The 26,557-nt window shown below is 44.0% G+C and overlaps 1 protein-coding gene across 1 annotated transcript in view; it reads right to left on the bottom strand.

Moving 5' to 3' along the window:
* Positions 1-26,557, bottom strand: part of PTPRB (protein tyrosine phosphatase receptor type B) — a 146,110-nt gene that overhangs the window by 118,193 nt on the left and 1,360 nt on the right. Inside the window, exon 2 of the mRNA XM_063927468.1 lies at positions 3,667-4,062. Coding sequence (XP_063783538.1) covers positions 3,667-4,062 — 396 coding nt within the window. The remainder of the gene's footprint in view (positions 1-3,666; positions 4,063-26,557) is intronic.

Below are 26,557 nucleotides of genomic sequence, written 5' to 3'. Positions count from 1 at the left end.
ACATATATATATACATATTTAGCAATATTAAACAAACTATCTTTGGAGGGGATAGCCACAAAAATAAGGTCTCCCTAGGATGTAAGAAAGGGGCAGTGCAGCTGACATTGTGTATGTTCACATCTACAACATCCCACATAGGTTTCTATGGAGACTGCTAAAGCCATATTTAGATGACGACAGAAGAATGATCCAAAAGGTGGAGAAAGTGTCTTTTGGATCCCTTGGGTAGATTAATAAAATGTATAATGAGCACATTCTGATATCAAAATGCTAAATTTATATTACACATATACTTTGCCCATTGACTTTTCTGTAACTAATATCTGTATAAAGTTATTATCATTTTCACTACTAAACTTGTGATATGCTGATTATGGGTGTTCTTCAGTATGCCAAATGTCGGGATCCCGGCGCACAGTATACCGGCGCCGGAATCCCGACACCCGGCATACCGACAGCTATTCTCCCTCATGACAGCTATTCTCCCTGGAGGGAGAATAAAATAGTGTGGCGCGCGTAGCTTGCCACCGTGCCCGCAGCGTGGCGAGCGCAGCGAGCCCACAAGAGGCTCCTTTGCACTCGCCACGCTGACGGTATGCCGGCGGTCAGGCTCCCGGCTCCGGTATGCTGGTCGCCGGGAGCCCGAGCGCCGGCATACCGTACTACACCCGCTGATTATATATAGGTATGTTTTCATTTTGCTTACATTTATATAGTAAGTTACCTGTCATAGCAGTCATATGACAGGGCATCATAAACAAAGCACGTCCTTTCTTCTATCACCAGTATATAGAACTCCTGTTCTTAATATCCATTTGGGAAAACGTGATGTTGTTATTTGTACCTTTCTTTAATTCATACAAGTGATCCCCATTTATTAACTTTGACCTATAGTATGTACTGTAGTAATTTTGACATTCATTTTTGCTGCTGCATGAAAAGAAAAACATCAAAGTTCTGAGTTTTGTATACGCCTATTTACGGGTGTGGTATGGTATGCCGGCGGCCTGGCTCCCGGCGACCAGCATACGGGCGCCGGAAGCCCGACCACCGGCATACCGACTGCGTGGCAAGCGCAAATGAGCCCCTTGCCGGCTCGCTGCACTCGCCACGCTGCGGGCTTGGTGGTACGCTACGCACACCACGCTATTTATTCTCCCTCCAGGGGGGTCGTGGACCCCCACGAGGGAGAAAAACTGTCAGTATGCCGGCTGTCGGGATTCCGGTGCCGGTATACTGTGCGCCGGGATCCCGACAGTCGGCAACCTGAAGACCACCCCCTATTTACTAGTAGGCATGGTGAACATTCCTTATTCTTCTATATAGCACAGTAAGGTACCTTCTTTCTGAGTTATTTACATTTGATCTCTTGCTGGGACAGCAGCTGCGATTAAAGGCAGTAAAGCACAGGGAAGCCATAGGGCTATTTGCTGTCCGGGAAAAAGCCGAATGGCATTTTCCCGTGCCGGTATTGTAATTAAGAATGTAAAGTGTAGGGTGCTTTCACACGGCACGGCCCCGGCACGGCTGCTGGGTTGCAGCCGGAAATATCCACTGAAAAGTGGCCGTGCCGTCCTTGCAAGCAGTGAACCGTGTGTGTGAATGAGAGCTTTCACACACTCAACGGTTTTTATTCAAGCCGTGTCTGCGCATGCGCACAGCATTACACACGGCTCAAAGCCGCTGTGTGTAAAAGACTCTGCCGGATGACAAAAAGCCGGACAAAGTTAGTCCGGCTTTTTGCCATCAGGGCAAAACCGCCTCGTGTGAAACAGCCCATAGGGAGGGGGTATGCAAGCGGTGCCTTTGGCCAGGACGCAGCTCCTACGTCTGTCTAGGAGGATGGAAGCTACATTAACAGTGTAATGCCCTGCTATGTGAAGGATTAGTTCCACACTGAGCATTGTGCTGCAGTGTATGTGCATTCCGTTACACAGACACACCACGGACTACAATTCCCAGCAGCCTCTGCTTCTGCTGAAGAAATTAGGAAGACATCACATGAGCAGTGTCAGTTGGTAGGGTAAGTGACAGTAGGAAGCAGGTGGCGGTTGGTGCGGGAGAATTGTGAGGAAGGAGGGGAGGCAGCAAATGCTGGTGTCGGGCAGGAGAGAGGAGGCACTGGAGGGAGTAGGGAAGAGACGAGAGGCGTGAGAGGAGAGACTTTTATTCCATTAAGAAATGCTCTGCCTGTGAAAGAATGGTCCAATGCAACCAGCCAAATGCCAGGGCTTTGGATAAGACCGGGTACACATCAGGGCGATGTGTTCCCAGACGATCCAATGTGCGACTGGAACCTGCATTGTGCTATGCATACACACTTGCATGATATACAATGTCATGCTGCATTCAGTAGCATGGCATTGTACACAATATCTTCTGGTTGGCCAACCAAAAAATGTTGCATGCGACCCATAGCAGCACACATTCGTGGGGACACACTGAACTATCCGGCTGATTTGTTGTTCCCATTTGCCCAAAAATGATATATCGTAGTGAGATCGTTCTAGTGTGTACACCGCCTAATGTTGTATCTGGTGGAAACAATATGAATGAGTATAATCAGCTGTATCCCAGAAAGATAACCCCCCCCCACCACCACCATTTCCCAAGTGGCCTAGACCACCCGTGGTAGTGATGGTAGCCACTGGTAAATTATCTCTGGGGCGACTGCACAGTAATGACTATATGACATTGCTAACGATGTGGCCTATTCCGGCAGATCGGAATGACACATCGTGAAAATCGTCCAGTGTGTATACACTGCATGCTCCCATGCGTCATCAGTAACATCTCCAGCATGGCTCCCCAAAATCTCCCATCACCAACACTCTGGCAAGTGTGTATGTCAGCCTCTGCCTCTCAGTTTCACCTTCTGCCCATCATCCTCTGCCTCTTCCTATCATCCTCTGCCTCTTCCCATCATCCTCTGCCTTTCCCTATCACCCTCTGCCTGTCCCATGGTACCCTCTACCAGCAGCCCATTATTATTTTATTAAAGGAGGCACAGATTATGATTATTATTATTTGACTGAAGGGGGCACAGATTATTATTAAACACTGTGATGCTGTCTGCATTTCATGGCAGACGTGCGGTGCATTACTAAGTGTCATATTATTAACTCAGGTTGTGGCCTAGAAGGGAGGGGACACACAGCATAATATTGCACCACTTGGAAGTTCTGTCACTGCTGCTGACTAGAGTCTGGTTAGACTTTTTTATTTCCTAATAGGTGGTGACTAGTGATTCGGTTATAAACAAAATTATTATTTTATTTTGCATCAAATACTGTAACAGCCTGAGTGTGATTTCTTAGCTGTACAAAGATACCTAGGGTCCCTCATAGTCTCCCCACACATAAAGGGTCCACACACAGGCCTCAGTAACCACACAGTAGTCACTGTGTAGATATTCATGCGGAGGATAACAGTGGGTATCAGCACAGACATATTCAGAAGTTCTGGTCGTGAATATGACTTATGGCTGGTATGCGATTTATTGTTGCATTGTGTCTTTAATAAATGTACAGTGACTACTTATTATTTAAACCCACAACAGAGCAGCTTGTCTACCATACAGTATATATATATATATATATATATATATATATATATATACAGTACTAGTATCTACAGTATCTCAGTCTAGCTCATTTAACTCACCTTTCTTTAAACATATATTTTCATAAACAGCAACTCCCTTTTCATTCACTTCAATTCTTTTCCAGGTATTGGGATATTTTGTTCCCATTTTAACTACAACCCTCATTCCCTGTTTTCTCAGGAACAGAGTAGTATTTGCAAATTCGAGGAGCCCCTCATCTTCATAGCATGTCCAGCGGCGAGCCTTAGCACAGTCTGTCAAAATAGCTGGGCGAAAATGTGACGCAGAAGAGAGTGAGACACTAAGACACGTGGAAGATTTCACATGAAACAACCTTCCATCTTCTGTCCATTTCCAATGCTGGCTGCGTTGTGTCACATTACATTTCCCAAAGGTCACAACCTTACTCCTAACAATACATATATCCTTCTGGTCATGGTAAATGAGAAAGCTCTCTGTAAAAAAGAAATAAAAAAGAAACAATAAGTATTATAAAATGCAAATAACACACAGTGGTGTAATGTAATAGTCTGTGACCAGGTTTTTTCCTTTTAAATAATTGGCACTCTAAAAACATTGGGCAGACTTGCAGGGATCTTGCCGATGCCTGCAAATCACAGGTTATTACATTTACACCAATATCTCTGTAGCTACATTTGCCCATAATTCTGTTGTCATTCCATTCCATTACGGTAACACCAAAAACAATAAATTACATTATATGCTTTCATCAGAATTGTACAATATCCATTATCTATACTGTACATATAAATGTGAAAGCCCTCAGTCACTCACTCACTCACTCACTCACTCACTCACTCACTCATCACTAAGGGCAGAGCCGGCCCTAACCAATATGATGCCCTAGGCAAGATTTTGGCTGGTGCTCCCTAGCACCACCGCTGGTTCTGCCTCTGACCTTGCACCTCTTTCCCAGCACCATCACTCCTCACCCATAGCAGTCCTTGTACCCCCTATATTTTAAATAGGAACAGTTCGCACATTTGACGCACAGCCCAAAAAGGGGCATCTTCTTGCTGGGAAGAGGCATGGCCACACAATAGTAACCCCAATTCCAATTACGCCACACAGTGCTGCAACTTTATTCACATTTTATCTTGCGATAGTGTCCATAATTCATATTACATCCCACAGTAGTATCACTTTACCTTATAAACGTTACTCCTCACAGTAGAGCCCCTTATTCACATGACATCACACTGAATTGCTCCTTATTCACATTACACCACACCTTATTGCTCTTTATTCACATTAGACGACACAGTAGTGCCCTTTCTATACGCAACGCCACATAGTAGAGCACCTTATACACATAATGCCACACATTAGTAATGCATTTACACACATTCCACACAGTAATGCCCCTTACACATATGAGACAAATGTCCTTATAAACATAATGCGCCTTACACATTATGACAACCTTTATTAATGCCCTTTTACACATAATGTCCCTTACACATATGCCGCACATTATTAATACCCTCATACACATAATGACACACATAGTGCCCCCTACACATTTGCTGCACATTATTAGTGCCCCTATACACATAATGACACACATACAGTAGTACCCTATTACACATATGCCGCACATTATTAATGCCCTTATACACATAATGACACACATAGTGGCCCTTTACACATATGTTGCACATTATTAAAGCATTTTTACATGACACACATAATGCTCCTTACACATATTCTGAACACTACTGCACAACCAACCCACTCACATGCACACAGCACTCACACTTCCACTAACACTGTGACCTCTGCCTCTGCTTGGATACAGATGTGTCCTCACAAATCTTGCATCAATGCTAACGTCGGGCACTTTTTTTTTTAATGAAAATGCATCTTATTTGCATTGCTATGTGGCTAGGATGCACAAGCAGCTTCTGCTGATTAAACTGATATGCAGCATGCCAATATACTGTGTGAGACTGTGGCTGTATCTGCATATGAAATGCTACATACAGAATATAGGCATGCCGCATATCATTTTAATCAGCAGAAGCTGCTGATGCCCCTAGACATATCAAATGACCTAGACAATTGCCTAGTTTGCCTATGCCTATGGCCGGCTCTGACTAAGGGGCTGATTTATTAAGCCTGGTGAAGTGACAAATTGGAAGGTGATATTCTAAATGATATTCTAAATTCTAATTACGTTGTTTTCCTATTTCACACCTGCAGAATATCTATGTTAAATTTCATCTTCCTAACATATCGGGAAGTAAGAGAAATTGGGTCAGATTTATTAAGCCTGGTGAAGTGAAAGGTGATAACGCACCAGCGTGCTCCCAGACCCGCCTCCACTTCCAGGTCCCCTTATTCCGGGAGAATCCCAGAATCCGGGTGAGGGGTAAAGCCTCCTGGAGGATTGCCACCAAATCCTGGCGAATTCTGGAAATCCGGGAGAGATGGCAACCCTAATCCCATAGTGTGTATGCACAGAGTTGCAGGATTGACCGAGACACGCTGACCCATAAAAGTTATGGAAATATATTGGGCATTCCTGGGCGGTGACTGGTAGATGGCTATTCAGACACATAGAGATGCCTTAGGAGTATGGTATGGGAGTGTCATATCACGGGTGTGTTTCATAACTGGTTGCAAAAACGGATGCTTAATAGCTTAAATTAGATTCCATACTCTGATGGAGATGCTGCACACAGCATGGAGCTGCTGCATGTTTTGAAAGTGCATTCGTTGGTTGTATCCAAAGATGTACAAAGTGAGTGTCTCAGTGCATGCACAGTCAATCGAAAGAAAATGTGTCACTAACAAAGCAATAGTTACAATCACATATCCTTGTAAAAAGTAGTAATTTGTCATTTTACCTGACTGCATAAAGGGGGTCATTCCGAGTTGTTCGCTCGCAAGCTGCTTTTAGCAGCATTGCACACGCTAAGCCGCCGCCTACTGGGAGTGAATCTTAGCATAGTAAAATTGCGAACGAAAGATTAGCAGAATTGCGAATAGACACTTCTTAGCAGTTTCTGAGTAGCTCCAGACTTACTCGGCATCTGCGATCAGTTCAGTCAGTTTCGTTCCTGGTTTGACGTCACAAACACACCCAGCGTTCGCCCAGACACTCCTCCGTTTCTCCAGCCACTCCCGCGTTTTTCCCAGAAACGGTAGCGTTTTTTCACACACACCCATAAAATGGCCAGTTTCCGCCCAGAAACACCCACTTCCTGTCAATCACATTACGATCACCAGAACGAAGAAAAAAACTCGTAATGCCGTGAGTAAAATACCTAACTGCATAGCAAATTTACTTGGCGCAGTCGCACTGCGGACATTGCGCATGCGCATTAGCGACTAATCGCTCCGTTGCGAGAAAAAAATAACGAGCGAACAACTCGGAATGACCCCCAAAAGTAGAACAGCTCTCTTTATTCTCTGAGTTTATTTGGCTTTTACTCTAAACTGCCCCTGATACTGAAAGCTACACTTCTCTCTACATTGCACTGAGGGGGTAATTCCAAGTTGATCGCAGCAGGAATTATGTTAGCAGTTGAGCAAAACCATGTGCACTGCAGGGGAGGCAGATATAACATGTGCAGAGAGAGTTAGATTTGGGTGTGGTGTGTTCAATCTGCAATCTAATTTGCAGTGTAAAAATAAAGCAGCCAGTATTTACCCTGCACAGAAATAAAATAACCCACCCAAATCTAACTCTCTCTGCACATGTTTTATCTGCCTCCCCTGCAGTGCACATGGTTTTGCCCAACTGCTAAAAAAAATCCTGCTGCGATCAACTTGGAATTACCCCCTGAGTTACTCTGATTACAGAGTTTTGCATATGCTATATCATTACCATTATACATATTTAAAAGTTGTATGTAGTGTGATAGCTTTGGCAGATGTATTTTATGTAATATTAATGTAAACAAATTGATAAAGTTTTGTTTCTGCTCACCTCACCCAGACTTTCAAAACATTTTTTTCATTATAACAAATATCTCAATAAGCGGTCTGAATTATGGCAATACTCTACACACCAACTATGAAATACAATTGCTTATTCAACAAATCTCCAAACACATATTTTTCCACTTTTCCATATGGCACAAGAAATTCTTAAAATTATTGTGATATACTAAACATCCAGCAAGTATTATGAAATCCTTTTTTAGTCTAAAACAAATTACATAGATTTTTTAAAGCAGGGCTGTAACTAGAGTGGTGCGGACTGTGCTTAGCACACAGCGCACTTGCCCTGCATGTGCACCATCAACATCCACTCTCGATCGTCCACCTGTATATGTGCCGCCACCATCATCAGCAGCGCTGCCTTCCCCATGTGCTCTTACTGTGTATGGCTGGACCTCCAGGCTGTCACATAAGGGAAAAATCCTCCCCCCTCCTTCCCTGCTCTGGCCCAGGTCTGTCTCAGCTATTGACAGATCTGCCTTTTGCTCTGCCCACTTGTCAGGCAAGCCGCACCTCCCTCCTTTCACATTGGACGGCTCAATACAGTGCCAATCAGCCCCTGGCTACCTTACACAGTGCCACCGGTTATGGCTAAAACCAATTTGGAGAAAGGACCTCTGACATCACCAGGGGAAGGAGCCATGCCAGAACAGGGTACCCAAAATGTACCCTCACAGGCTCGCTTTGCTTGCCACCTGGTTACTAAAGGGAGTAGTTGTTGGCGTGGATAATAGAAGAACTATCCTGCTGGCCTAGCTCCTCCCCCTGGTGTCATGGCTCCTCCCTCTGACATCAGATGTCCTTTCTCCAACTTGATTCTAGCGTCTACCCAGTGCCACCCACTCTGCTGCCTCCCTCCGGCTCACCTCTCTCAGCTGTCGGATGATCTGACAGGATGCACAGCACAGCGCAGTTCATTCATGCTGCTCTATTACCCCAGCACCCTCTCTCTAAAGGTCAGTGGGGGGTCTTTTATTTATCAACTTTCCACTGGTACCCGGATGCTTCCCACTCTGGCTCCTGCTGCTGTTCCTTAGTGGCTCTTTAAGCGGCAGCACAAAGAGGGAAGAAAGATGGTGTGGGTGGGTGCAGTCCTTTAGAGTACACAATATGGGGCAGCACCTTTAATTCTGTTTGCTGTATAAAAGTGATACCCCCATACGTTTATAAAGGAGGTCTCTTGGGTCCATATACAGGTTCCTTTAGCAGCCCATTAAAATGAGTGTTAAAATCTCTGGCACACCACTGTTTAAAATAAATAAATAAATAGCACCCCTAAACCTACTACCAACACAAGAATTAAATGTGCTGGGCAGGTCTCCACTATATCATGTTCAATGGGGGCTAATTCACCTGGTAGCGGATACAAAAAGTAATGTTTCCTCCATCCTTCAACCCTACATTGATAAGTGCTAGGTCTACTCCAGGTTTCAATGGGCGGGGAGGTTGGGGTAAAATTAAAATATCAAGATGGCTGATGGCAGATTAGCCCCTCGGTGAAAGGATGAAAGGATATGCGAAGTGAATGAGGTATTAAGGGGATTCTAACTTTTAGTAGTTGTTAAAGTTAACCAATTGGACAGTCAGTACTGAGTAGGAAACAAACAGTGAGGTAAGAGTTGAAGGTCATAGTTGAATCTGAATGTAAAGGGGCTTCTGCCATTGAGAATACACCAAGGGCCCCACACGTTATGGAACTGTTTGACTGGTTATATACTCCATGGTCACAGCATGCCGTATCCTGGCTATTACCACATTCTTGGAGTGCCAACCATGTACCATCTGGTGTATAGCTTGCTGGCATTTTCATTTGCCACTGTGTTGTATAATGACCAAACTGTAAGCTGACAGATCAGCTGCCATCCTTCCTCATTTAATGAGATTCCAAAGTTTTGTTCCCATGCTTGTTCAAACGGATCTGTCAACAAGGAGGTTGATGAGATGATGGTGTTTTATAATAGGATATAGCTCCACCTTCTTCAGGATTATAATGTATACATCTTTTAGAATTGAGGGGACTATTCAGACCTGATCGCTCCTCTGCGAATTTGCAGAGGTCTGTGATCAGATAGCTGCCACCCAGACAGAGTGAAAACCCGCCCCATGCAAGTCTGCGTAAGGCTTGCGAAAATCTCAGTGATCGCCGGTCAGCTGCAAATCCGTTTGCAACTCAATCACCATCGAATTATTTTTCGAGTCTGTGCAGTCTGTAGTAGTAGTAGCCCAGGACTAACTCGTACAGTGCAATAGAATCAGGCTGATCGGGGCCGGAGCTGACGCCGAACACCCTCCCTGAAAACGCTTTGTCACGCCTGCATTTTTCCTGGAACTTCCAGAAAATGGCCAGTTACCACCCGCAAATGCCTGCTTCCTGTCAATCACCTTGCGTACGGCTAGCGATCAAAACAGTTGCTGGATATTTTGTTGCTGTTTTGCCTTGTGCATGAGTACTACGATCTGTTGTCGATCAGTAATCAGCCGGCTTGCGAATTCGCACAACAGAGATCAGGTATGAATAACCCCCTATGTTGAGGATCGATGTTTAGAGGATTATATGTGCATTAGATGAAGCTTTTCAGCAGAATGTAGTAAACCAGAGAGCATATTGAGGGCTATAACTTACCCATACATCTATGAAAGAATTTGTAGCAAATTTACCCTCTATCCAAGTTTGTGTATACAGTGACTTGTTACTCAAGGCGAAGAGTGATTAGTTCCAGTGTAGTGGCAGTGGTGAATGGTACAGTGCTAGATGAAGTATTTTATCCTTATCCCAAATTAAAGGTGGATGGGGCAGAGGCAATAGCCTAACTCTGGTCTGTGAGTCCTGGGAAGCCATGGTTAGACTCACACTCCCTGTTGCCTTGACATTGGCAAATAAATCCTCTATGTCAGCTCACTTTTTGGAACACTGAACTGCATTCTAAGAATAAAATATGGCTGAGTTGAGTGGCAAAATAGTAATTTTCAACTTTTGGTAGGTTGGCCGAGTATCTGGCTAGACGTGTTCTTTTGTTTGTAGGATGATTGCTACTCCAAGTAGAGGCAGGATACATGAAGCATCGTATTTTGAATTTGATGCATCCTGCTAATGACCACATGCATATCAATGTTTATTAACGCCGTATGCATGAAGTTTTAAGCAGTGTGGGCCCTTCCAGGTTAGTGACCCACGCGCCACCTGGGAAACTGAGATTGGATCCCTCTCAGTGCAAAGTACGAAGCCCATAGACCAGTGTAATGCATTCCGGAGCTTGGTGCATATGTGAAACGTGGTCAGACCTCAGAGAACGTCCTTTTAGGAGGTCTGACAGCAAAATAAGCTTTGATGCATCCCATCCAATGACACATAGGGGCATATGCATCAATGCTTAGAGAATGATAACGTGGAGAGAGATAAGCTACCAACCAATCAGCTCCTGTCATTTTTCAAACACAGGAGCTGATTGGTTTGTACTTTATCTCTCTCCACTGTATCACTCTCCAAGTTTTGATGCATATGCCCCATATCGATTGCAGAAAAGAAGTTGGAATTGAGAGTGTCTGAAACAGACACAGCAACTGAGGCAACACATTCATTTTTACAGTGCTAGTTCTACATAACATGATATATAAAGAGGACCAGTTCAAGTGTTGTTTGATAGCAGAAAGGGGTAGTTAGCAAAAAAGATTTGGCTGTAATCTGAAATATTTATTTATTTATTTATTAACAGTTTCTTATATAGTGCAGCAAATTCTATAAGTGTGATTCCCAAGTAGCAGATTGAAAGGGGGCACCATTGAAAATTGAAGTTAAGATTTACAAGATTTTTATTATTTGGAAAAAATGGAGGGTGACTGTCTTAAGCCACGTACACATGGTGCTGCACCGCGCAATGGCCGATACTGACTACAGATGGAGCCTCCGTCATTTCACCCTGCCGTTACTAGGTGATCCATCACGCCGGGAGTGCATGTGCGCCTGCCCAGACGGAGACGCTCTTCATTCAAGTGGCGCTCTTCATTCATGGCGCGCGGGCACCAGTCCAGACGGAGACGCTCACAGTGACTAGGCGCACTCAGGCGGGCGTGCCTAATCACAGATGGAGTCTGGATAACGGAGGATCCATCTGTATATTGACGCCCAGAGGCATGAACCTCCGATATAGGGGTCTATTCAATTGAAATCGGAACTGCCGTAGGAAAGACGGCAGTTTCTGACTTTTTTAGGTTGAATCATGATCCGACCTATTCAGTGGTCCTGACGTTTTTTCGACTTGTCTGGATTACCCGTGGATCCACTTGTTTTGTCGGATTTGCAGCCAAATCCGACAGGTTTTAGTCCCATTTCAACAATGTCAATCCAACCTTAAAAAAAGTCGGATCAGCATTGTCGGAAATGGGCAAAACCTGTCGGATTTGCTCGTAAATACTGAATTTGAACACATACTGAGTTTGAATAACAATGAACACTGCATTGTCGGATCCACTCCGTCGGAGAGGATCTGACATGCATTGAATAGACCCCATAGTCAGTATCGGCCCTGCCTGCACCCACTATATTTCTTTGCTATGCTGATCCCGCGGGACCGCGCATCACCAGCGCAAGGTGAATACACACAGTGTTTTCTACCGATATGGACTATATCGTCCATATAGGTAGAAATATTGTGTGTAGGCCCCCTTAGATTTACAATATTTATTTTATTCTGCCAAAAGGCCATGTTTCTTGGGGGAAGTTTGGGTAAAGGAAAGAGTTAAGAATGGTTACGGTTCAATAGATATACAGTAAGAAGGTCTACAATCAATAGGTCGACACTATATATCGACAGTGAAAAGGTCGTCATGGACAAAAGATCAACATAGTCATTAGGTTGACCTATGAAAGGTCGACACTGGAAAAGGTCGACAGGTACAAAAGGTCAACACATGAAAAGGTCGACATGGAAAATGGTAGATACAGAAAAAAGTTGACACAACATTTTAGAATGTTTTTGTGTCGTTTTTGCTATCTAAGCACTTGGACCCCCAAATAGTGCACCGCGTTGGGCAAGGGGGGTCATTCCGAGTTGTTCGCTAGCTGCTTTTGTTCACTGTGCAGCGATCAGGCAAAAAAAGGCACTTCTGCGCATGCGTATGCGGCGCAATGCACACGTGCGTCGTACTATTATAATGAGCGATGTCATTTCACACAAGGTCTAGCGAAGCTTTTCAGTCGCACTGCTGGCCGCAGAGTGATTGACAGGAAGAGGGCGTTTCTGGGTGTCAACTGACCGTTTTCAGGGAGTTTTCGGAAAAACGCAGGCGTGGCTGGGCAAACGCAGGGCGTGTTCGTGACGTCAAAACAGGTACTGAAGAGTCTGAAGTGATCGCAAGCGCTGAGTAGGTCTGGAGCTACTCTGAAACTGCACAAAATAATTTTGTAGCCGCTGTGCGATCCTTTCGTTCGCACTTCTGCTAAGCTAAAATACACTCCCAGTGGGAGGCGGTTTAGCGTTTGCACGGCTGCTAAAAACTGCTAGAGAGCGAACTACTCGGAATGACCACCAAGGTGCCTCAATCTGCTACCGCTGCGCTCAGCACAGATTACTATTCCCAATTGTAATCCACATGGATGGTAAAATGGGAAAAAGTAAAAAAAAAATGTAAATGAAAAAAAACCTCATATTGACCTTATGTGTGTCGACCATTGGTATAAAGACCTTTTGAACCTGTTGACCTTCTGTACCTGTTGACCATAAGCACTGTTGACCTAATGCATGTTCACTCTTTGGTGTCGACCTATTGACTGTCTAACTAGAAACTGTAGATCTATAGATCACATACCGTTTAGAATATATCAACAGCAAATAGCTAGATTTTGTACTTTGAACCCCTTCTACATTTGACTCTCTTTGTGTGACCAGCAGGGGCGTAACTTCCAGAGGCAATGGAGAGGCCTGCATCCGGGCTCCAAGCACCTGATTGTACAGTAGCACCTGTGTGGCTCACAGCAGGATTCAAGTGCGACTGCTGCTCTTCCAATGGAGCTCTGCTGCTGCTGCAGAGTTAATCTACTCTGATCCAGGAGCTATGCTAACACCTGCAATTGGGGACTGGACGTCTCCCACATGGTACTGCTCAGCCTGCATTGGAGCAAGGAACAGTGCTGCTGGACTGTGAGACGGAACACTGATTCTACATGAATCTCATGAGTCTGACCCTGACCCACTGGCCGTTATCATATTGCGTAGCTGGAGCCCTGTCAAGTCACTGCAGGCTTCACTCCCTGTAGATCAACTAAGAGGGATAGCTATATAACTCTGTAAGTCATGTTTTTATTTAGGGGAGGAAGGGGGGGAACCAAACTCCAACTGAGCGACTGGGATAGACTTACACCCAGAGGTTAAAGTGAGCATGAACGGGGCGGAAACTGCATTCTGCCAGTTCCATTTGGAGATGGAATGCAGTTCTGCCTCCACCGGCTCACTTAACCTAGGGAAATGCCGGGCACCCGCTGAGACTGTGTTACCAGTGGGCGCCGGCTCTTTCCCCTAAGCGGAAGCCAGAGCTTACTCCTGAGCTCCGGCTTCCGGGTCAGGCAGTGTGCGGCTGGGCAGGCGCTATGGGAGAGACGTCATGACGTCTCCCCCTTAGCTGCGAGGAGCGGGCGCCAGATGGATGCTGCAGTCCAGAAGCAGGAGCGGGGCTTGTGAGTATTGTTCTTTTTTTTTTGTGTGTGTGTAAGAACTAAGCGATGCTACTAGAGAGGAGAACTGGGGGCATATCTACTGGGCTGCAAACAAACTGGGGGCACACCAACTGGGGGCATAACTACTGGGGGCACATCAACTGGGGGCATAACTACTGGGGGCACACCAACTGGGGGCATAACTACTGGGGGCACACCAACTGGGGGCATAACTACTGGGGGCAAACCAACTGGTGGCATAACTACTGGGGGCAAACCAACTGGGGGCATAACTACTGGGGGTAAACCAAGTGGGGCATAACTACTGGGTCACACCAACTGGGGGCATAACTAGAGGGGGCATATCTACAGGGGGCATATCTACTGGGGACATAACTACAGGGGGCATAACTATGGGGGCAATACTACTGGGGGCAATACTAATGAGAGCATTGCATAGGGGGCTCTTAATAAGGGGCATCATTCCTGGGGATATAAGGGGCACTACTGCTGTGGGCATTATGTGTATTTGGGGTGCTACTACTGTGGGCTTTGTGTATAAGGGGCACTAATATGTGTCATAACATGAATAAGGGACACTACTATGTGGAGTAATGTGAATAAGATTGTGCTACTGTGCAGGCGTAATTTTGAATTGGAGATACTATTGGGTGACCACACCCTTTCTTTTTGAGGCCATACCCCTTTTTGCGGTGATTCCTTTATTTCACAAACGTGCGCGGGGGGAGAGGTGAGTTCCACCACCTCTCTAGGACCACTTTAAGCACTGCTTACGCCCCTGGTGTCCAGTATGCATTCTTGAACATTTTGACATTAGTCTGTTCCATTTTTTTGTTTTTCTAAGTCACTACACATTTGATTTAGTGTATCTGTGATCTGGACACTATTACAAGTATTTGTATCATGTGTAAAAAAAATACCTAAAGTGCTATCTCTGCAGAAATGAATACATGCCAAAGAACCCAGGGCTCACAGCTGAAATACTGACTACTAGCCCTTAATCTAGGTTTATATCATTGTTTTAAGACTCTGGGCAGGGATCCATGTACTGTAACTGCTGTGGACACCAGGGTTCAAGGTAATGAAAGGGCCAGCAGCCAGCGACATTAGTAGTAGTAATAATGAGTCTGTGTGACTCATAGCATTCCATCTGTTCACTACGGGCCAGTGAAGTATCTATAATGGGTGCAGTGTGTGATGCACATGGACCCCTCAGCCCTCGCAGGCCCACACTGCACACCCTGCACCCATTACCTCTATACTTACCTCTCTGGAGACCAGCTCCGCTGTGGCAGTCCTGAAAAATCACTGGGAGAATGCCATAGTGGCCATTTTCCTAGCGTTTTGCGCATGTGCAGTAGAGGAATCTACAGGAAAATGGCTGCCACGCCATATTCTTGGAATCCTGCACATGCGCAGTAGAATCTAGCACAGGGCTAGAGTCTACTAGCATTGCCACTCACTCACAGACTGCGATACCGTCTGGAGAGAGAGGAGAGGGCTGTGCATATAGGGAGCTACTTGGCAGTTGCGAAAGCATCGCCACCGTGTGATGCTTTTGCACCCGTGTGGGGGGGGGAGGGCCTGACATACGGGGCAGACTAGCCCTGTGCTGGGCGTCCCCCTGCGATGCTCCTCCTGCGGGTCATAACAAAGGAGGAGGAGCTAGATAGGGGTGGTGTGAGCACAGTTGCCACACAGGGGCTCCACCACATAGGTATCGCAGTGCAGCTGACGCCGTTCATGTTACACACAGTTCCATACCCCGTGTCCTGCAACACAGTTCTCGGATGCTCAGGCTGCTTGCTCCACATTGCAAGAGACTAAGGTGCAAAAAGCTATATAGTAAAAAAGTACAGTATGTCTCACTCAATAAAGCACAAAAAAGCTGCATATATCTCACTCTTAAAAGCAACACCATTACTTGAAACCAACTTTCTGAAGAAAAAAAAACCCTAAAAACTACAGTACCATACGTTCCAGTAATATACACTGTAATATACACTTTACATGCAGTTTCCATACTTTATTTTTCCCTCAAAAATACAAAATACATATACTGTAAACTGTAGTTTATCCAAAAGACAATCAGACACCCCATACAAGTGAATACATACTGTATGAGAAACAAAAAGAGAGAAAGTCATTGGAATTTCAAATAAGAAGACAGTTGTATAACTGAAACCACCATTACTGTTTCTATTCATTACTTTTGCTTTCCTTAAGGAAAAATGACAGGAATATGGAGAACATGATGCTGGGAGGGACGGGGATTGGGGGGGGGGGGTTATAGCAGGGAGGACAGGGGGCATGTGGGGCACACAGGAGGCAAGTTGCAGAGATGCTGGTGGCGTTTGGGGCTCAGGAGCTGCTGTGGTGGAAGCATCTAAGGGAGGTGCTGCAGATATCTGGAGCACACAAGGGCTGTCAAAAGGGAAACATGCTGCTGGAGGCATGTCAGGAAGAAGCTGGAGGCATATGGGGAACACGGTAGAGGCATGTGGGGAACACTCTGCTGGAGGGCCATGTGATGGAGAGGATGGGGACATTTGAGGCACACAGGTTGGCATGTGGGGAATAATCTACTGTGGAGGGGACATGCCAGGGCGACATGGGAGGCATTTGGGGTACTTGGGACATACAAGGGTTGCTTATGGGGAAAACTGCTATGGAGAGGGCACAGCCATAGGCACTCATTGCATGAAGGAGGGAGGTGTGCATAAAGCACATTTTGCACCTGGGCCCACAACTGATTTATGTATTTGCCTACAAGATGCAGTCAAGAACAAGTTTCCAGCATCTCTGGCCATAATTTTAAAACAGCAATCATTTAAAGGAAAAAAATAAAACCTTTATCCATAGTGTTGGCAATTCCACTACCTTTGAGTGAAATCCAAGGTATTTCAAATTATTGTGCCATTTATCACACTGAGGAAAGCCCTATCACTTATGAAAATGAGACTTCTGCTTATTTAAAAATGGCTCACCACCGGAGCAAATCTATTAGCTGGGTATATCAGGCAATGAAAAGTATGGGAAAGCTCATAATTGTAATGGTAATAGCAGATGATAAAGAATGAAGAAAATGCTTTATCAATTAATAAAAGCTTTTTTTTCACAAGAGAATATTATTTTTCTTTTTTTTTTAAATAAATTCTATCTATTGTTTTGTATTTTATTATTAGTTTGAATTGTTAATTGTCAAAGGTTTTTAAAGCAATTCAATCGATTCCCCTCTGATTGAAGTGAGAATCACAGGCATATGATTATCGCCACTCACTCAAGTATGGCTATTAAACAGAACTGTACTTGTAAAAAATAAACCACACTGCGTGAGTTAAAATGGAGTGGGCGTGAGGAACACTGACCTTGGACTATCCCAAAACGGATATGAAATGTTCACCCCTCTCACACAGATAGTTTGCTATCACACAGCATTTGATGAAGTTGTGTTTTTCCTGTACATCATAAAAATGCTTAGTTCAAAAATAGAGCAACATGTCATTAAGACATTAACCTAAATTTTTTTTGTTAAATTGAACAAATTGCCCCCTGACCTTTTCCCTATGCTAACAGAGGCTTACATATGTGTCACGTGCATGTGTGTTTGAGTGGTACAAAAGATTTAGTGACGATCGTGAAGAATTCAAAGATGATTAACATCCCTGAAAGGTCTTGCTCAGCAAAAACAAATGAAAACGTGGAAAAAATGTATAAATTATTCGAATTGACTTAGAATCCACATGATTGCAGAAATGGTTCACATGGACAAAGAAACTGTTAGGCAAGTTTAGCATCATGATCTTTACATGACAAAAGTTTGTGCTAAGATGGTTCCAAGGCATCTCACCGCCAAGCAGAAAGAAACTTGACAGTGAATTTGTACAGAGATTTTGGAACAAACTCAAGCAGATTCGCATTTTTTAGATAAAGTTATTACCTGTGATGAAACATGGATCTTCCAGTACAATCCTGAGACAAAACACCAGTCCATCCACTGGAAACACCATCATCACCAAGAATGAAGAAAGTACATCAAAGCAAATCCAAATTCAAGCCATTTTAATTGCTTTCTTTGATCTCAGGTTGTTACTTTGGAAGACTGGGTACCAGAAGGTGCAACAGTGAATCAACATTACTACAAGAATGTTCTAGAAACTTTGCGGAAAAGAATCAGAAGAAAGAGGCCAGTTGTGGAAAAATAGTTTCATCCTTTATCAGGACAATGCACCAGCTCACACAGCTTACTCTGTTGAACAGTCTTTGGCTGAGAAACAGATTTCAGTGCTAGAACACCTCCATACTTATCAGACCTAACATCAAATCTGTGCCCAAAGGAACCCGTTTTGCATCAGATTTCTGAGGTAAAGAAGAAAATGATGGAGCTGTTGAGACAGCTGACAGATAATGAGCTACAGCGCTGCTTTGACCAATGGGAAATAACAATGCAGCGGTATGTGGATGCAGAAGGTACATAGAAGTGGAATTGAGTTAAAATGTACTTAATATAATTAAATGTAAATTATAGCATCAGTCTCGTTATTTAATAGCCCCACTTCATATTTTCCCCTGCTACTTTTTTATATAGGGCAGCTATATTTACTATTCTAGAATCACCTGGAATTACAACACCTGGAATTGTCACCAATGAATGAGTAAGAAGGTAGGTTACTGGAGCTCTAAAAGTCATACTAACTTCCCCACTCATGGTTCTCTCATCCCAGTGCTGAGTCAATAGCCACACACAATATACATTCCTTATTTCAGAAGACTTTGTATTTTCAGAAAATAAACCCTTAGTATGCTTTTTTAGTTTTTCAGTTTCTTTGCATAGTAACCGCATGTGAACATCAGACAGTAACCAGTAAGGGGGCCATAGATGCGTGCACATAAGGGTCCAGGGTGTGCCAAGACATTTTGAGAAATTGCCCATGTTAGTGATTGAGTGCCTGATTCAGAGGTGGAAGCAATGTCAGTGTTGTATACAAGTGACCAATGTTTTAAGTCTGTACATGTCCACTGCACATGGGTCTCCATGAACCAATTTGGACGCTGAGAGAGGTCATTGTGTTGGGTGTTGCAGGTGTGCCATGGCCAGTGACTGCATCCAAGAGGCAGTTGCACTGGCATCAGCAGCCGTGTTCTGACAAACATTCTGCACTTCCATGCTGCTTCTTTGGTTGTCTGATAGTGCGGGCATATGTGTGACCTATAAGGCATCATTGAAACCCATTGGCTGCGACATTAACATAAAGTTGAAGTCGCACTATGGCAAAATGTGCAATTGTGCCAACTTCTAAATCAGACCCTGAATCCCTTAATGACTATCAAGATATAGCAGAGTAGCAGCACCCCCTGTTCCTCCAATTTATAATACACGATCAAGTTCTGTTTGGTATGATATGAATTGGGGGCACTACTGTGTGGCATAATATGGTCATAGGTAAGTGAGGTGACCGTGTTGGTGGTATATGAGCATATGGGGCATATTGGATGGACATAATGAGATGGCTGTGTGTCTATATGTGGGAGGGGGGTATAATGGCATGACAATAGCACTAGACATGCCCCTTGGTACACAGCGTCCCTCTCTAGATTTCCCTGGATACACAGACTAATGAATTGTGCTGCACATGCCCATGATGGGAGAATAATGGCTCTCCCCAGCTGCATACAGTACATCACTGACTTTTATTATTTTTCTGCAGGGTTGCATCACTCCCAACAATCACAATTTTGTAAGGATAATCCTGCGTTTTGGGCACTGTTCTGTCCCATCAGCAGGCCACAGTGTACTCTGGTGGGAGGTCACTCTCTCACCTGCTGCTCTGACACGCAGTGGTGAATGGATGCTTTACACAGTCACAAGGCGTATAAACAATATAGAGAGATGCTGAGGGAATCATGATCATAGTCCTGCATGGCCATGCCTCTAAAGTGAGGCGCAATGAATCCTGTTTGTCTGAACCCAAATTTTAGGCAGTATGAGGTTTGGAGTTGTTGTCTGGTGGCCATATTGAAAGTACCACCAGGTCTGAAGAAGTCAGGATGAAGGAGATGGTGCTCCCCCTCCTTCCTCCCTTGCATTTCAGATTATTTTTTCCTGTATTGCAGGAAAAATTTCATTATGACTTTACCTGGCACTGCAATTTATTCATTAGTGGCTTCTTCCCCTGCTCCTAACCAGTAGTAATTGCAGACGAGGGCTCAAAAGTTTTCATTCTTTTTTGAAGAGCTTGAGTGATGAGTATATTCAGCATTATCAATGTACAGTCTGAAGGCAAGTCCTTAGTACGCAATAGGCTAGTGATCTTTGATGTATAGAAATACATGTGGGTCCATTACTTATTTACTTTCTCTATTTTGAGAGTTTATGTAGTAAATATATTTGTGACTACATTATACCTGGAACCTGATCATAGAAATATATGTTCCCTATATGTATGTGGTTTCATAGAACTGTACTCAGATTGCATACAGACTAGCTGTGGAGAGCTAGAAGACATACAGGATTTGGCGCGTCATATAGCCCCTTTAGCATTAGTTTTATGACGCTTAAAAGGATTATGACTTCAACCCAATATGTGAGAAGCCAACTATGAAACAGATACAGAAAGTGAGGTAAACCAAGTACTGCAGGAAATTAGTGTGCTCAGCTACAATACATGCCTCTGATATGTAACAAATAACAGTAGTGATGGACATCGGAAGCTTGCAGTTGAATGGTGGCTGGACTTCTATCTAAAGCATGGGTCTTCAACCTGTGGCCCTCCAGCTGCTGCGGAACTACACATCCCACCATGCCCTGCCACAGTTTTGCTATTAAGGCATGGTAAAACTGAGGCAGGGCATGCTGGGATGTGTAGTTCCGCAGCAGCTGGAGGGCCACAGGTTGAAGACCTATGATCTAAAGTATCGATGTGATGGTAACTAATCATTGCATCAAAAACTTAGATGAAAAATAAAATTACAATAGTTTGTGCATATACACAAAAAAAAGTTTGCAGATGCATTTGCGACCTGTGGCTATTCTTGATGTTAAATGACTGAATTCAGCTGTATTTTGACATTGTCTGGCCATGACTTCCACACCATATGATGGTGGCTGCCATCGGAAAGCCACTATCGAAATGGTGAAACCACTACCATCACAAAAACTACATTGATAGTGTCAAACCATTGAACATTGATGTCCATACCTAAATAGCAGAAAGCTTAACTTAATGTAGAAATCATTATCATCTATAGTTGGTGTATAGGGCCTGATTCAGAGTCGTACACAAACACAATGGTGTGTGAACTACTGTGATGGCAGGAGGACTGCGCATGTGTAAAACGGGTCCTGTATCCTTCCACACAGTGCCCCTAAGCTGCAGCCAGTTCTTTAGAAGCGGGCAGGGGGTGGTGCCGGGCATCGTTCCTGAAAACAAAGTATCTTCACCCCTGTTTCCTGGGAGTGCTGAGGCCAGTGTTTGCATTTTCCGAGCAGATGTGCTGGCCTTGGTTATGGATCTGAGCTGGCCATTGTAAATAGGGGGTTACTCAGATGGCCAATGGTTTTGCAGATGATCAAATGCTACAGCATTAGCCAGTGGCGGAAATAGCGAGCGGTGGGCCCGGGTGCGACAAAATGCTTTGGGCCCCCCATCCCATCCAAGTCCACCCCCTCACCCCTGGAGAGGATCTGGTGAGGGGGACCTGCTCAGGGCCAGAGAAATGGATACCTAGCAACAGTGCCGTAACTTGACATTTTAGCACTGTGTGCAAGAAATGGCATCGGAGCCCCACCCCTGCATGTAAACCAGGGGCAGTGCGCGCCGTAGGTGCGCGCAAAAATACATAGTGGCGTGGCTTCGTGGGGAAGGGGTGTGGCCACAAAATAATACCAATTCATAAAACGGTGCACAGTAGTCTCCATTATTCAAATTACGCCGCACAGTAGCACCACTACACCAGGTAGAGACCCTTTTACACCTTACGGCGGACAGATTCCTCTTTTTACACATTACAGCAGACAGCGTCCCCTTTTTACACATTACGGCAGACAGCGTCCCCTTTTTACACATTACGGCAGACAGCGTCCCCCTTTTTACACATAACGGCAAACAGCGTGCCCTTTTTACACATAGCGGCAGACAGCGTGCAATTTTTACACATAATGGCAGACAGCGTGCCCTTTTTACACATAACGGCAGACAGCGTGCCCTTGTTACACATTACAACAGACAGCATCCCCCTTTTTACACATTGCGGTAGACAGCGTCCCCTTATTACACATTACGGCAGACAGCATCCCCCTTTTTACACATTGCGGCAGACAGCGTCCCCCTTTTTACACATCGCGGCAGACAGTGTCCCCTTATTACACATCGCGTCAGGCAGATTCCCCCTTTTTACACATTGCGGCAGACAGTGTCCCCTCATTACACATTATGGCAGGCAGATTCCCCCTTTTTACACATTGCGGCAGACAGTGTCCCCTTTTTACACATTACGGCAGGCAGATTCCCCCTTTTTACACATTACGGCAGGCAGATTCCCCCTTTTTACACATTGCGGCAGGCAGATTACCCCTTTTTACACATTGCGGCAGGCAGATTACCCCTTTTTACACATTGCTGCAGACAGTCCCCTTTTTGAAGAAAGAAAGAAAGAAAGAAAGAAAGAAAGAAAGAAAGAAAGAAAGAAAGAAAGAAAGAAAGAATTATACTTACCCTCTCCGCTGGCTCATGCTCCTCGTGCAGCTTCTGGTCACGATTCCCGGGCAGGAGAGAAGGAGGAGGAGGGAGGTGGAGGAGGGAGCCGCTGCAGCGCTGTGTTATTGGTGGAGGCGCTGCTGCTGCTGGCCCTCTGCTTCACTATAGGCTGTTCTCGGAAGACAGCCTATAGTGAAGAAGAGGGACAGCAGCAGCAGCAGCGCCTCAACCAGTAACAAAGCGCTGCTGCGGCTCCCACTTCCACCTCCCTCCTTCTCCTTACCCCCGTCCCTGTGCCCGTGACCGCTGCGCTCCTCTCTGATTCCTGTGTCCTGCGGGCGGCTGTGTGCTGCGGGCAGCGGTTGCCCGCAGCACACAGCGGCATGTAATGAGTCAGTTTGACTCATTACATGCTTTGGGCCCCTGGACAGTGGCGGGCCCCAGTGCAACGCACTGGTTGCACTGGCGGTAGTTCCGCCTCTGGCATTAGCATATATGCATACAGCAGCTGTGTACAATGCTGAATCAGGACAATAGAGTGAAGCCTTTCCAGCTTTGCTGACTACTTGCTGGGATGAAGTACTAGGTGCATGTGTGGATGTCACCACACATGCACATTTGACAGTAACCTATCATAAAAGGACACCATGAAAGAGAAAGACACCACTGGACCTCACCAGACAGGTAAGTGATGTCAGATACTGGTGGTATACCAGTGTAACTAGGAGATGCAGTGATACTAAAAAATCATTGTAATACTGTAAAAATATTTTGAATCAAAATGGAGCCATTTCTTTCAGGCATGAGCAAAACCCCGGGAATTTGCTGAGGCACACCGAATTGACTCAGGTCCTGCTTATGTCTGAAAGGATCAGACCCAGGTTGGCAATCCCAGTTCCACGACACTGCAATTGAGCAGGGTTAATCCCGGGACTTGCAACCCAGGTCAGTGCCCTGACTTATAGCTGAATGGTGCGACTGGATTTTTAAATCCGGGTTGTGCCAAAAAGGAGCTGATTGGTTGTACAGGGCTGTCTGGGGCTCCACCCTTCACCAAGCACACAAGCCACCACCCAGTTTGCATGACCTCATCTTTGTGAGCCAATAAGAGTCCCCTTTAAAAGATTTCACACTGAATACCAGGACAGCGAGTCTTGTATTTGGCAGGGCATATGCCTGAAAGGGGCATTACTTAACAGTTTTCATCCTAAATGCCCCATGTTTGTGTCAATATTTATTTTTCCCCAAAAAGTGTGTTTAAAGTTTCTTTGCTACTAAAACAGTATTTGAATGGAGTACTGCCTCTTAATGATTCATCTAAACAACTGAAAAAATTACCAAAATTGCTAATCTTCAATTGTAGATTTTTTATTGAAAGAACTGCTACGGTTGTTTGCTGGCAGATTAAACTATACAATATTTTTTTTTCTGTCAATGTACAAGTTTCTCAGTATCTATCCATTTACAATTTTCTTAATGAAAACATTTTCAGTGAAAAGGAGATTTTATTAAAGCACGCACTTTTTATTGCAACAGATATCACACAATTATAATGCAGAGTGTGGCCTAAAAACTTCAGCAATGTTAGACAATTATCCTACAGTATATAAATCAAACAGAATATTACTGGACTTCCTTCTGGGTCACTTATCAATTGTTTGAGCCCTAAATCCTTTTTCCTATGTAACAAGCCTTGTAGAAAGCAATGGCTATCGCCGGTAATAGCCATTGGCAGTTACCGCTGGTGATAGCTCCCCATATTGTTATCACATCTTTATCAGGACCACTGGCTGTCCTCCTATTGCTGAAATGGAAATTGCAGGGCATCACAAATGAGAAAACTATCACTATACCGCATCTTATCGAGCAATATGTCCGAGCTGGGACTGTATGCTTAATTGGCTCAAAGCTTCATATTCCATCACAGTGAATAGCGACAATAAGAGATGACATTTAATGGGGATAAATTGCAGTATCTGCTAAATGGGCACCGAAAAAATACAAAAGTGATTTGTGAATTAAAGACAGGCATGTATCCTCTCTCGTGAGGCTAACCTCGGCAGTCTAATAGAAGTGGAAAAGGGGTGGTACTAAGTGGAAAATAGGTTGCACTTTTCTGTGATATGTTTACTGTTTACAATGTAGGTATTTCACAGGCTATTCATAAAACTATACAAGTACAGTAGCATAATCAGGCTTTTATTGTGCTGTCTCCACTGACCAGCATGTTGGTATGCCTCTTGGAATACGTTAGGTGACAATCAACCAGTGCAAACACCAAAACAATGCAGGGCCCCTACAGACTGTCTCTCTTTGAAGATAAAGCAACTCATCTACGTGTGTGTGTGTGTGTGTGTGTGTGTGTGTGTGTGTGTGTGTGTGTGTGTGTGTATGTGTATATATATATATATATATATATATACATACATACATATACAGGTTGAGTGTCCCTTATCCAGAATTCAAAATCCCACATTTTTGGGTCCCCTACTGAGATAACGACATATATTATAATTATGTGTATATATAAATAGATTATATAGATATACAGTATAATATACATATATAAGTGTCATTATCCCAGTAGGGGAACAAAAAATGTGGGATTTTGAGGGATACTCAACCTGTATACATATATATATATATATATATATATATATATATGTGTGTGTGTGTGTGTGTTACAAATATGTGACATGACTGAGGGCACATCATGTCCGATCTTGCAGCACTCTCCTTAACCTGCCCTATATACAGCCCCAAGCTGTCACACCCACCAATCTCTTGAATGAAACAAAAATGTATATATTTCTTTATGGGTAATTTCCAGATCTGTATGTTCAATAAAACGCCCCAATATGTTTATCTTTCTCTGCATATTTATATTAATTCAGTAACCACATCAATTTCTTTAATTAGGCAAAATATTGTTTCCATAAACAGTTTTAAAAGTGGTCAAATGATCATGAAACATGATATAATACCTATTGTTTAGATAAAGCGTCTGTCAGATTAGTCAGTGCCCTTGTTGTGCTTAGCAAAATTAGGTCTGCAAACGTAAACTCTTTTCAAACAGAATCATTTTTCAGTATAAGGTCATTTAAAAGGAAATATACTATATTGGACACACAATGTTTAATATCACCTGTAATATCTATAAGTAAACATCCAAAGCACTGACAGTGCTATCCTAGAATTATATGAGGATGAGACGTAATGTATTATTTCTAAGCTGTAACAGAACAGCATCATCTAGTGGTGAAATCCTCATAAAAAAAACAGCACACTGTGCACGCAATACCAAGCACCAGATTATCAGCAAAGCCGCGCTCAGGTATATGTATGTTCCATTATATTACTCTGCAAGAACAGACCTGACAATCTGCAAGAACAGACCTGACAACCTTTATACTTCAAATGACAACCAATCGCTTCGGGGGATGATAGATCAGCCATGGTGGGCTACGCTGCCACAGGCCAACGTTTGCTCCTCTCTGTCTCAGATACATTATTTTTATTGATAACAAAACATTTAGATATTGCGGCTATTTTCAGTACATATCAAAACCACTTTATCAACTTTATATTAAAAACTTTCAATGAAAACACTGTTGT

This window comes from Pseudophryne corroboree, chromosome 6, assembly GCF_028390025.1.
Source record: "Pseudophryne corroboree isolate aPseCor3 chromosome 6, aPseCor3.hap2, whole genome shotgun sequence".
Taxonomy (NCBI): domain Eukaryota; kingdom Metazoa; phylum Chordata; class Amphibia; order Anura; family Myobatrachidae; genus Pseudophryne; species Pseudophryne corroboree.
The sequence above is the reverse complement of the archived record's forward strand: the minus strand, read 5'-3'. Positions and strand labels throughout refer to the sequence as shown.